The sequence below is a fragment of the Bidens hawaiensis genome, unplaced genomic scaffold, assembly GCF_021521415.1.
Source record: "Bidens hawaiensis isolate Kalapana, Puna unplaced genomic scaffold, B.hawaiensis_p1.1 tig00018002_1, whole genome shotgun sequence".
In the NCBI taxonomy this organism is placed as follows: Eukaryota; Viridiplantae; Streptophyta; class Magnoliopsida; order Asterales; family Asteraceae; genus Bidens; species Bidens hawaiensis.
This window is the reverse complement of record NW_027492716.1, coordinates 226,617-240,197: the sequence shown is the minus strand read 5'-3', so window position 1 is coordinate 240,197 and position 13,581 is coordinate 226,617. Positions and strand designations below refer to the sequence as shown.

Genomic DNA, 13,581 nt, shown 5'->3' with positions numbered 1-13,581 from the left:
GTGCTAACTTTGTGAATCAAGTATGTAATTATGTAAGTAATTACACTACACTATAATTACACTATTTGATTCGTATAGTTAGCACGTTAATTTAATTTGTATTGATCAAAATCCTTCATTATTATAATGTATGTCTCAAGGAACAGCGAGCATCAAGCGTCAGGCATCAGTAAAAGGGGTTGGCATCGACTAAGTGACCCTAGCCTCGTGCGAGGTATACAAAGGCAAGGAGTCAGAAGCTGGTGACCACAATCATGAAAAGCACCCGAACCGAGACCTAAAGCTGAACCGCTGAAGGAACCTCTTAACGTTGTTAAAGCAAGTACGCTTTTAAACTTCTTCCTTACTCTTACTAAAGCAGGCACATGCAAAACTCTCTATTTGGCTTTTCACTTAAACTAATATGGCTAAACATAAGGTAGGTGCCACGACTCACTAAACGGGGGGATCAAAATCTTGGCGCAATAACTGATTAAACAAAAGACTGAACTGAATCATATATTTGGTTTTCTTGGTTTTGTTTTCTCGGTTTTAAACCAAAACGGGATTGATTATTTGGGTTTTCGGTACTAAAAATTTGAATTTGGTTATTTAAGATTTATTATTTACTCAAATTCAATTACTAGTTTTAACAGTCTTATTAGTCAAACCAATAACAAATAATGGTACAAAAACATAAACAGAAGTTTGTTTGGTTTATTCGGTCAAAACTAGGAGTGCAAACAAGTCGAGTCGTTCGCGAGCTACTCGTATCGGTTTGTGAAAAAGCTAGATCAAGTCGAGCTTAAACGAGTCCAAGCCCGGGCTTCACTTATCGAGCTCAAAAAGACTCACAAGCCTAAACGAGCCCGTTATTTATAAAATTTTAATAATAGTAATAATAATGAATATATATAATGTTATGAAAAAGTAACTAAATAATATAAATTTTAATAATAGTAATAATAATGAATATATATAATGAATATATATAATGTTATGAAAAAATTTTATATACTATATATAACGAGAGAGAGATGGGACACATGTAATTTCAAATTACTAAACATAGTTACAATTTTGCCTCCTTAAATTTAATAAATTTAAACAATATTTACAACTATAATCCTTAATTTTTTACCTATATACCCTTTTTATTTTCACTTTTAACCCAACTTCCACCACAAAATTTGAACGGTCATAACCTTTTTATACGTTAATATTTTTTATAAAATATTGCACCATAAAAACGAGCGTTTTATTATCTTTAATTTGAGTATCATATTGCTATAGTTTTTCCGTTAAAAAAAACTGCATTTTATGTATGAGTGTTTACGGTCTGGTTTGATCATTTTAAAATTAAACCGTGAGCCAAACCGTGTCGTCGAAAACAGAAACCACCCCATTGAAAATTGAAATCGGCTGGCCAAAAGTTAAAGAAAAAAAAATCACTCGTGAAATCAAACCAATGACCGGTTTACACGTAAACTTGTAATGTGATTACCAAAGTCCGCGTTTCCCGCTGCATCGCACGGACTCCCGTCTAGTATAAAATTATAATTGAAAAAAAAAGTATAAAAATTAATTAATAAATAGTAAACTAGCCTAGCCCGATCCAAGCTCGAGCTCAAGCTTTGGAAATTGAGCTCGAGCTTTACGTAAGTTAAATGAGCTGAGCTCGAGACTACTTGAGCTCAGGCTCGGCTTGTTTACACCCTAATCAAAACCAAACCAAACTCAAATTCAGTTTTTTGAACTACTTAAATTCTACTTAAACCTTTTAGTGATATCTAATGAAATCGTCAACATTAGATTTGGAGTTCATTATTTTTAGCTTTTGGATCCAAATGAAGGCAAACATAACCTCCAATAAAAATGTAAATGTATTATTCTTTCATGATTAAACTGAACTCTTTCGTTTTAAACTTTATCATGCAGCAGAATGATAACAACGAGCTGCGAGACATGACGAATCAGAGGTTGCAGTTGATAAACTCACCCAATGAGAGACGGTGACCACATGAGTTCAACTGCAAGCTTACGTGTCGAAACCAAATCAAACCAAACCAACTATCCGAGACAGCAGCATATATCTAAAACACGTTTAAATGTAAATTTTCTAATTTTTCGACATTAAGACATGTTATAACAACAAGCCACCATCACTCGAGCGAGTGCGGGCACTAGAAAGAACACAGTTTTCATAAGTTCATGTAACTTATTAGAACAGGATAAGAGACACTTGTGGAAGGGGGGTGAAAGAAAAACAGAAGAAATAAAAGCAAACAATTAGCAGTCACCCTAAATCTTGTCATGAAGACTTACAACCAGATCATGTGCATCATCTAGAAGCTTCCAAACATCCAAATGCCCAGCCATATTATTACACTCCCTCAATATCTCATCCATACTGCTATGCTTCTCAATAATCTGCTTCCTCTTCTGCAACACACATGCAGCTATCGCGTACAACAACAAATCATCAGTCGGTGGGGCCCACATCCTCATCCTCCCCCAAGCCGACTTGGTGATTCCCGCCCGGATGGCAGTTTGATCCGCCCACATCACTTCCCATAAACACAATGTCTGTTCAAAGTTAAGCTCACGCCTGAACAGTACAACCACCATCCTGTACACAAAGAAACAATCCTCCGCCTGCAATTCTTCTAGGTGGCGGTAAAGATGGGAGTCTCTCCCTTTAATAATCTTCGACACGATGTTTAACTGCCGCCTGATCCCGATCTCATCTAGGCGGAAGTTATGACGGGCTTTTTTCATGAAACCAACAAAACACCAAAACGCTTCACTGTCGTCTTCTACAACTGAAATTATTGGTGACAGTAAATCGCTCATTCCCTGGCAGTAACCGATTTCTGAGTCATATAACGCGTATGCTTCTAGAATTGATACCAAACGTGCAGCGTGGAAGATTCTACAAGCTTCTAGATGAGTGTAGTCTTTGAGGCATACACTATTTGCTAATTTGTGCGCTTTTGCGGAATCCACTGCTGCCTGGGATGGTGTGTAAACGACCCATTCGTCATTTGCACGGATCGCATCCAGGCGAATGATTCGCTGCCATGTGGCGAAGCTTTCTGATCTGTGTAGATTTAAGGTTTTATTACCTCCCGTATTTGAGGAAGTGGTGTCGGTTTGTTGTGTCAATTTTTCAGGACCCATGTCATCAATTTCTGAAGACGAATCAGAATCGGAAGACTCGGTTTCACTTTTAGAAGTGATTTCACTTCCATCACCAGCTTCGGATGGTTTAAGATTGCCTGCCTGATTCTGACCACTAGAAAGGGGACTCTCGGGACTGGAGGGTTCTGGAACCTCTTCACTTTTGAAAGTGACTTCACTTTCATCACTAACTTCACAATGTTGATTGTCTATCTGATTCAGATCAGTAGAAAGGATAATCTTGGGACTAGAAGGATCTAGAACTTCACCGGAATCTTTGCAGTCCTCATTGTTGTTGCTTTCACTAATTTCTTTTATCTGGGTGGTTTCTTCACTTCGTGTGTATGTTTGTTCACACTGTTTCCTAAGCTTCTCATACTCATCCCTGCCAATAATTTGAAAACATCATTTAAGATAAAAAACAATAAAACAATTTAAAAGTGAAATCTGAAATGATGGTATCATGGTTCAGAATCAGATACTTATTCTTAGTTTTCACAACATCTCGTTCTTCTTTTGAACTTTTAAGATCATATCTGCAAGAAAAATGGCAAAATACATATTTTTAACAACCTTCAACTGTACAAGAAAGCATGATAGGTTTTAGGTGCTTACACTCCAAGAAGAAATGGCCAAACTTCTGGTCTTAAACTAGGATGAACACCCTGCATAAAAAAATTAAATAACATAAGCACCCAAAAAAAAGCACTTCAAAACGCAATATAGGTAAAAGTTAACTAATTTCCAAAAATAAAGCATTCTTTCAAGTGAAATTATGTTAAGGTAACAACATACTCCACTTCTAACTTTCTTCAAGAATTTAACTCCACCATCACATAGTCTTCCATCTTCATCAAATAAACTTTTCCATAGCTTTGGCTGAACAGCATGTTTTCTTCTCCGTCTTGACCAAGGAGATTGCAGATGGCCCCTGCATCACAACAACCATTTAAAAACATTAAACTCATTATAACTAACAGCAAATTGCAGAAAGTATAAGCCTTTAAATACAACTATTTTAAGTTTGACACAGCCAGCAACTAATTTGTTATAAAAGTGGCTTAAAGCAGAGCTAGAGCGTTCGTTTAACGGTTAACAGTTAACAGTTAATGCATCTTCAGCTCCACGAACAAAAAATAATCATATTCAAAGGTTTGTTCAGTGAACAACACAGTATTCGGTTAAACCGTAAAGGCAGGTATAACTTAACAACAGAAGTAAGGAACCTGCAACAGATCTGCTAGATCAACGCACTCTAGAACCAAAAGACACTAGACTGAAACCGAGATCTGCGAAAATGATACGAAGATGAATGAGGAACTGACCTATTCGTCGGAATTGGTGATGACGATGACGAGGAGGATGCAATGATTAATAAAACCGATCGCAATTGAATCCACGACGATGTCGGAGACAACGAACTCGAAGACGAAGTGTGACTCCGCCGGAGTGCTCGCAATACATGATGTTGTTTAGGTCTTGAATCCAACATTTCTCAACTAAATCTATATACCTAATTATAACTTATTATAACTTAATATAATCTATAACCTAATGGAAGCCTAATTGAAGCCTAATGGAGCCTAGGGTTTCAAATTAGTAAATTAGGGTTTCGAATTCCAATCAATTGTTTTGTTTTGTTTTTACCTATTGGAATACACGAGAGTAGCGGCCACAGCTAGACCGGCCATGACCGTGACGGCAACCGCTAATCCGACATTAGAATGGAAGCTGTGTCCACCAGCACTACCACCACCGGTCATCCGGAACACGTTGAACGCCAACGAACAAAATCTGAATATTATTATTGCTATTATTGTAAAGGTTGATCCACAGCATAAGGTTAGGCTGCTGCAGAAAGGAATGATGGAGATGATGAAGCTACTACATGTCTGGTTTCTCTCTCACACACACACTTCTATCAGCCATCTTTGTGTTGGTGTTATCAGATTGATGACTTTTGCTTTTAACAGACAGGCCCAAGGCTCAGCCCAGGCTCGCTTTTTCAACAAGCTTCTTTTTCTTTTAAATCAGTGTTGTTGAATGAAAATATCTTTTCAAATTATAATCGTTGAAAACTTGAAATTGTCTTGAAAGTTCGCAAACATGAATTCATTATGAAGTACAAGTGACATGAGATTTTATTTTTAATGTAAATTGAACATTTAATTATACAAATAAAATAAAATATAATATAATATAATCCTGATTTGGTTGTTCTGAAAGTAGCTTTTCTGTTTTCTGGGACAGATATACAGATATAATACATTTTACCTACTGGCCTTTTAAGTATGTTATTATTGGTGGAATTTTATGGGTATGATTATTGTTGTATATATGATCCTTGGTTGATATAATTCATAAAGATAATGTGATCAATGATTTCTACAATTTTGGTTCCGTTAGGTTAACCGGTGTAGTTCAGTAGGGAAGGAGAATGGTTCGACGTGGCTGCTTAGGTGGCTCCCCTCACGTGAGAGGTCTCCATGGAACACCCCTGCCCCCATAACCCCCTCATGCATGACTTGATGATACTGACGGTGGTCAGTATGCTCATTCTCTCCATCTTGTTTCTTTTTCAATTATTTTTATTATTAGATAATAGAAAGGTGAAGAATGGTGTATTTTATTGATTAAATGGTGATGTTGAATGATGAGGAAAAAGCTGACGTGGCACAGACGTGACGAGTGAGAAGAATGGTGTTGAGGAGTGTATGTCCCTTAGCCTTAGGCTGAGGGGTGTGGAGCGCGAGAAAGGGCGCGTGAGGCCATCCGCTCGCGCCCCGGGGCGCGAGCACCACACCACCGAGGCGCGAGAGGGGCGCGAGAGGGGCGCGAGCGCGGATTTCCAGGCGAGCGCAAGGGTGATCGCGGGAGAAGAGAGAGGAAAAGCTGGTGGGCCCACCCAAAAGAGCCGTTGAGCTCGGGTATTTTTTTAAAAAAACCTTTACAAAATCCTATATAATACCCCTAAATCAACCCATTTTAACCATATCAAACACAACTTCAATCTCTAAACTCATATATAATATCCCAAACTCCTTTATAAAACCCAAAATTTTTTTCCTATATATAACCCATTTCATATAAATCAATTACCACAACTTCAAAAAAAAATCCAAAAACAACCCATCGTCCCAATTTTTTTTTAAAAAATAATGTCGTCGTATTCGTCTGATTCCGACTCCTCCGAAGAGGATGATTTGCTTCTTCATGTAGGGGGAGTTTTGACCGCAACCGTGGTCAATCTCTTGCAAAATCAAGCCCATCAACCCCGACTCCCGAGGGTTAGAGCACCACCTCGTGAACACCACCTCGTGATCGTGATCGATCGGGTGCTAACGATACTTTGATGAGGCATTATTTTAGCCCTCAACCGGTATACGCGGAGTCGGATTTTCGAACTCGTTTTCGAATGAGCAGGCAATTGTTCACGCGTATAGCGAGTGATTTAGAGGCACGGTATCCCTTTTTTCAACAAAGGGAGGATGCTAGGGGTCTTCCCGGTTTTACCCCTCTTCAAAAATGCACGGCTGCTATCCGTCAATTAGCGTACGGCATCTCGTCGGACGCTTTGGATGAGTATTTACAGATGTCGAAAAGGGTTGCACGTGAATCCCTTCATTTTTTCTGCCAAGGTAAAAAACATTAATTTTACTTTTTATTAAATATTTATTACATTTTGTAATATATATTGTACGTAGGAGTCATATCGACTTACGCTCGGAGATATCTGCGTAAACCTACAACGTATGACATCCAACGCATATATGAGGTGCACGCAGAAAAACATGGTTTTCCTGGGATGCTAGGTAGCATCGATTGTACGCATGTTGGATGGGCTATGTGTCCAACGGCCTGGCGAGGTCAGTTCCACCGTGGTGATCATGAAGGGCCGACCCTCATACTTGAGGCGGCGGTGTCACAGGATCTTTGGTTTTGGCATGCTTTTTTTGGTGTTGCTGGGTCAAATAACGACCTTAATGTTATCGATCAGTCACATTTGATCAACGACCTTATCGACGGGGTTGAACCACCTCAATCTTTTCTTGCAAATGGAGAACTCTTCAAGTACGGGTACTATCTGGTCGATGGTATTTACAACGAATGGGCTGTGTTAGTTCAAGCTTTTACAGATCCAATCGCCGACAAACGGAAATATTTTACGAAGAAGCAAGAGTCTGCTAGAAAAGATATTGAAAGAGCTTTTGGAGCTATAAAAAAACAATATTATGTTCTGGCGAACCCGATACGTTATTGGACTCGGGAGAGGATAATGGACGTCGTCTACACGTGTCTTATCCTACACAACATGACGTTAGAAGACGAGGGCAAAGCTATATGCCAAAACTACCAAGGTGACATTCCGCCACAACCGTCCACAATCAGTGATCAACAAAAACTTCATAACATAGCAAATATCAAGAGCCGTGAGATACACGGGGATCTTCGACATGAGTTGGTTGAACATTTGTGGGCGAGGCGACCAGATGATCTTGTATTAGATTAGTTTTATTATTAAATATTATTGTTTGTTTAATTTTTAGTATGTTTTTTTTTATTATGAATTTTCAAAAAAATGTGTGTTTTTTTAAATAATTTCTTGTTTTTTTAATAATACGTTTTTTAATACATTTATAAAAAAATAAAAAAAAAACCGCTCGCGCCCCCTCTCGCGCCCCTCCACACCAGGGCCCGGGGCGCGAGCACCACAACCAACACCCATCTTATCAAGTTTCTCTCTCTGCCACACGTCACAATATTATTGGCTGGAGCCCCCACTCGCGCCCCCTCTCGCGCCCCCCACACCCCTCAGCCTTAGAAGTAAGTTCGTATCCAAATTTATTTTACATTGATTTAAAACAATTTATGATATCTTGATTACATAAAGTTTAGTTAAGGGTCTCTCAAGGGCAACACATCAACATGATGCTCTGTATTAGAATGGAGTTGCCTTGCAATAAAAGTGAAAGTTAGAAATGTCATCGACTCTTATAGTTTAAATTTGATGAAAACAAAAAATATTAATTAAACTATGACGCTCTTGGCACAATATCAATTTAAAGCAGAGCTCTGGTGGTGTAATGCAAATGTTTGTGTGGGGTTTTGAATAGATGCGATGGAAGAGAGAAAGAAGATAACTATATATCATTTTTATATAAGATGTTAAAATGACCAACGTGTCGAATTTTATAACTTTCTGATTTTCAGTTTTTAATTTGGAGAAAAGAAAGTAGAGAATTGAGTTATTTTATTTTCAAAATTTTATGAAGGATGAGAACTTTGTTTGTTTGAGAAGGAAATGAGATTCCCATTCTTTGCTTTATCAAAGAAAAATATCGCTTTTTGACAATTCACTTTAGAAATATACACACATTTTTTTTAAATGATTTTATAAATTAGATGCATTAAACAAAATTTAAATTTACAACCTGTACATTGAGGGATTCAGTAAATGCTATAAAGCACCTTGAATCTAGTAATGATTATCATCAACTAACTTCATTATCTAGACAACTCAATATTTGATTTAACACAAAAGACAAACTACTACCCTTGTTCTGATGCAACATTCACCAAGCATCATAATTAAAATCCATATCTAAATTTTCAAATTAAATGATCACCAAGGGATCAAAATTTAGTTCTGAGTTATTTATTTATAATTTATAAAATTCAAGATTAAAAAAAGGAAAAGTTTGATTAAAATGGGGAGACTATTATGGCTTACGAGAGTTTGCACATGGCAACATTAAGTAAATGATATAAGGAGACATGACAACTTCACAACCCATCCACATGGATTCAAACGCAAATCACTTAGATTTGCGAATATATTTACTCTACACATGCAAACTAATATTATTTATTCCAAAATTGATCCACTGTCATATACTTTGAACACAAGTCATGATCTCAAAGTACGGAATTAGAGTACGTACGTACGTAGTAATAGTAGTAGTAGTTACAAGTTCAAAACAAAATTAAACCAGCCATTTAGTAAACAACAAAATGATATATCAGTATATGATATATCACATGGACCTGCATATGTAAGTGGCTTAAGTTTTTAGGTTCATTTTACCTGGCACAGGGCCAAGAGGCTGACCGAGTGAGCCGGGGCTTTTCAATCTTTTTATCCTCTTCTAGAGATATCATGGCTAGGTTTGATGGGTTCTCTATCATGAGCTTAGCCACCAAGTACCCGGATATGGACCATGTTTGATACTTTCTAGCTTGCTTCCCGACATACCGCCCCTTCTTACCGTCATAGTACTCAGGCCATCCATCTTTTGAAAGCCTCTGCTCCACTAATTCTATAGCCCTCTTTGCAATTTGAGGCCTTCCTGCCTTGATACATGCTGCAGTCAGCAGCCATAGAAGAACTGCAAAACACACAAATATACTGCCAGTTTCAGCCAAAGCTTAACTTAAACTAAAATATTCTAATTTTAAGTAGGAGTATAAATGCGGCTCCTGAGCTACTGAAAACCGGCTTGTTTAAGCTTGAATCAAGTCGAGCTTAAACGAGCTCAGGCCTTAATATAAAGTTTGTTCAATAAACAAGCCCGAGCGTAACGGGCCTATTACTTAATATATTTTTTATCTAATGCATTAACTATACAATTATATAATAATAACTTTTATATATAAAGTTATTATAAAAATAACTAAATAATATATATTTTGTTATATATAAAACTATAAGTAAAAACGTATAAAAGTAATTAAAATAATTAATTAACAAATAATAAACGAGCCAAGCCCGAGCTGAGTTTTAGCTTGAAAAAACGATTCATGAGCCGAGTTTAAGATTTAGAAAAAGAGCTCGAAACAAGTCGAGTCAGAATTGCAAGCAAAATGAGCCGAGCTTGAGTCAAGCTCGTTTACAACTCTAGTTTAAAGTCACCTGGCCAAGAGCCGCCATTGTGATAACTCCAACGTGTGTTTTTCGGGTCACATCCCGTGACAATGTTCCACTCGTATCCCTCCAAAGCTGGGTAAGCAATCTTTAACGGCATCTCACCAATCAGGTCTTCCCAGCGTTCCTCAACCAAGTCCATAATAGCAGTTGTTTGAGACATGGTGGCTAAAGAGCTCAATATGGCTATGCAGTTGCCAACTAAGAACCACCTGAAGTCCATGCGGGCCGGGCTCACATTTCCAATAAAGTAGCCGCCTCTCAAGGGCATGAAGTCAAACACCCAATCTGGGATGGATTCAGGAATGACATTGAATTTGTTGACTGCTGTGTGGGAATACTCTTCTGTTTTGTATCTGTAGATGTTGTTAAGTTGGGTAAAATCAAGCCAGTAGTAGTTTCTGATGTGGTAACTTAGAGCTGTGACCCTTCTTTCAATTCGTTCGATAAGTTTGTTTGAATCGGTATCTTCTTTAAGCATTTGTTGTGCACACCTCAGTGCAAAGAAGAATAGAGCCTGAATCTCTATTGGATATCCATATATTCCCTGTCACATATCACACATGCAAGTTAGATGGTTATTTAGTATTATGAAGATGAAATTAAATCTTACCATCCTTCTGTCAATCATGCTACATCCATCTGCACACAGGAGTGTTGGGAAAGTGTCAAAACCATCAGACAGGCAAAGGTCGAGTATTAACTTTATTCCTTTCTGCACCTCGGGTTGCTCTGACAAGGTATAATCCCCTGTGCACTTGGTGTATGATCTTAATAGTATGATCCACCAGAAACCTGAATCAACTGGTGCAACTCTTCCAATTGCACTGCCACCAAAGTCAGCCTTCAAAACATCTTTTTCTTGGATTTTGTCATACATGACTTTGAAACTTGCAGGCATGACACCTTCTCCAAGGGTGAAATTGTCAATTGTCTTTTTCCATCCTTGGAGATGAAGAGTCTTTAGTAAGAAATTTTTCACAATCTCTGGCTCGGAGTCTGGAACTTTCATGAGGCAAGCCAAGGCAGTAGGCACAAAGTCTCTAACAAATACCTGCACAGAATTGAACAATTCATGATTGAAACTTGAAAGATTACACAAACAGCATCTATCATGGAAAATTGTATATATGGCCCCATAATGACATCAAGTGATGTATGATGCATCCATATCCATTATACATTCATGTCCTATTTCACAAATATTTGTTCCACCAGTTGTGCTAGAAGCTAAAGTGGAGCGATACAATCTTGCACGCATATGTAGACCGGTTACTACCATTTATGCATTTTAAAAGTGATAATTGATAGATTAATAAAAAGTTCATGTAAACACTCCTCTGGTTTGAATTACTACCAGTGCAGCACATTGTTTAAATACTCAGGAGCTCAACAAGAGCTGGCTAAAGATATGGTACTTTTCTCATATTCTATCCAAAACGCTTCAGTTAGCATTTTAATCCTATTAATAGCTAACCAAAACATTAGAACTCCTGAATTTGCTTTATTTTGGTATTGCTTTGTCAACAGAGCAAATCAAAGACTACAAACATCAGAATTTCAAATTGATTTATATCAGAGAAAGCATCACCGAAAAAACCTAGCATGTTAATTTATTTCTATACATGCACACATATCATCATCGGTTGAACCTATTAGAGCCTATCTGTATCAACAGACAAATCACATCAGCAAATAAGCAAATAAGCAAATCCGGCATACATTCATCAACCAAAACTGATCATACAAACACACTCGCAAGCAAATCACCTATTCACTGTCATAGAGAAAAAACATAAACACAAGAAAATTAATTCAACACTATCAGATAAGCAGCGGTGAATGGAGTAAACGAATCACAAATTCATAAGCAATATATTGATTCATTCTAGTTGTAGACACATTAATATTACAATTACGAGAATATGAGCAACGAAAATGCCTACGTGTAATATAAATATTACTTATATTAGGTCTTCGTTATGCATACTAGATGTGTCACACTACAAAACAGTTAAGGATTAAACTGATAGATAAATGCACATATTACTTATATTAGGTCTTCGTTATGCATACTAAGATGCAAATTAATTCAACATTATCTGTTAAGTAGAGGTGAAGAGTAAACGAATCGTAAATTGATTAACTGTATGCCTATATGACACATTAGTATTACAATTACAAGAATATGCGCAACGAAAATGCCTATGTGTAATATACAAAACACTCCAGGACTAGTAAACAGATAGATAAATGCAGGTATCTAATTCAATTCATAATCGAAAATACGCGCATAATATATACCTGATTGTAATTCAAATCGTCTGCACTAGTATCAAGTGCTGCAAGCGTTCCAACCGGTTTATCCTGGAACTTAACATACGACATCCTCAACCGCTCCCATGCATCATCCATCATACACGAACCACCGCTATCCGATCCATTCAACTTCGCACCGGTCACCTCAGGAACAATATGAAGCAGACTCAAACCGACGCTAGGTGACGGCTTCAATATCATCGAGCCACGTCCTAACTTCTCCTCGTCGTCAGTAAACACCAGTGCAGATTGCAAATGCTTAGACGAATCATAATCAAACGTCAATGCAGCAGCTCGTTCCAATCCTCCGTTATTATTATTATCATTACGATTGCTGTTAATACTCCGCCAGATTTCGTCAGTCGTATCGTTCTGTTCCGTCAAAGCCGCTTGATTATTATTATTATTGTTGTTGTTATTATTATTATTATTATTATTATTATCTTCGTCCATCGGAAACTGCAGTTCGTCGATGGATGACGGAAGGTTATGGCTACCGTTGTTGAAGCTCATAACGGTTTGTGAGAGAGTTGAAGACGGAGTGAAATGAAATGAAAAATGCGTGAGTGTACGGAGTGTTGGCGGTTATTATTGTGACGGGCTTTCTGTTGGAAACGTGTGCTGTAAATTGAATGAATTACGAAAATGCCATTCGGGATGAGTCAGAGACAGTCATGGGTGTGTGGCATGGATTGTAATTTTTAATAGACTTGTGGGTTAACTGTGAAAGTATCGGGGCGAATGAGGAGATGACAAGTGGTGGTGTAACAAACAGTATGTACTATGTAGTATAGGGTATAAGGAGCTAATGCGTTAAACATCATTGGATAGCGGTGAAAAAACAGTAATTTTAATATCATGCATCATCTATATATTAATAGTAATATCAAAAGTAAAAAACATAAAAGTATCAATAACTGAAACATGATTCAATTATAAGCAATGAAATCTTCCTCCAAGTCCACATCAACCAAGGAATCGTTGGTAGACAAAAGAGAGAGAACATGACTTTTCTAGGGTTTGGATAAAAAAAAACTGGTTATAAACAAATAAAAGATCAAATTTGAAGTTTGAGATATTTTGGTCTTTTCTTAGTTTAGCCCAAACATACCAACCTTGAAAATCGGTGCTATGACCGTTATCTAGGAATAAAAATCGGTCAAATAGCGGCCAATAGCGCC

The 13,581-nt window shown here is 37.5% G+C and overlaps 2 protein-coding genes across 2 annotated transcripts; both read right to left on the bottom strand.

Annotated features, from left to right (window-relative positions):
- Nucleotides 1-2,197: 2,197 nt before the first annotated feature.
- LOC143555151 (rab GTPase-activating protein 22) lies at nucleotides 2,198-4,925 on the bottom strand. The gene is made up of 5 exons (XM_077044764.1): nucleotides 4,807-4,925; nucleotides 3,955-4,090; nucleotides 3,775-3,824; nucleotides 3,642-3,695; nucleotides 2,198-3,544 (listed from the first exon to the last, which is right to left on the bottom strand). The coding sequence occupies exons 1-5, from the start codon at nucleotides 4,920-4,922 to the stop codon at nucleotides 2,281-2,283; spliced, it is 1,620 nt and encodes a 539-aa protein (XP_076900879.1). The 5' UTR covers nucleotides 4,923-4,925; the 3' UTR covers nucleotides 2,198-2,280.
- A 4,285-nt stretch (nucleotides 4,926-9,210) lies between these two features.
- Nucleotides 9,211-12,899, bottom strand: LOC143555153 (putative alkaline/neutral invertase F). Its single transcript, XM_077044767.1, has 4 exons — nucleotides 12,386-12,899; nucleotides 10,695-11,135; nucleotides 10,070-10,628; nucleotides 9,211-9,545 (listed from the first exon to the last, which is right to left on the bottom strand). The coding sequence occupies exons 1-4, from the start codon at nucleotides 12,851-12,853 to the stop codon at nucleotides 9,241-9,243; spliced, it is 1,773 nt and encodes a 590-aa protein (XP_076900882.1). The 5' UTR covers nucleotides 12,854-12,899; the 3' UTR covers nucleotides 9,211-9,240.
- Nucleotides 12,900-13,581: the final 682 nt, after the last annotated feature.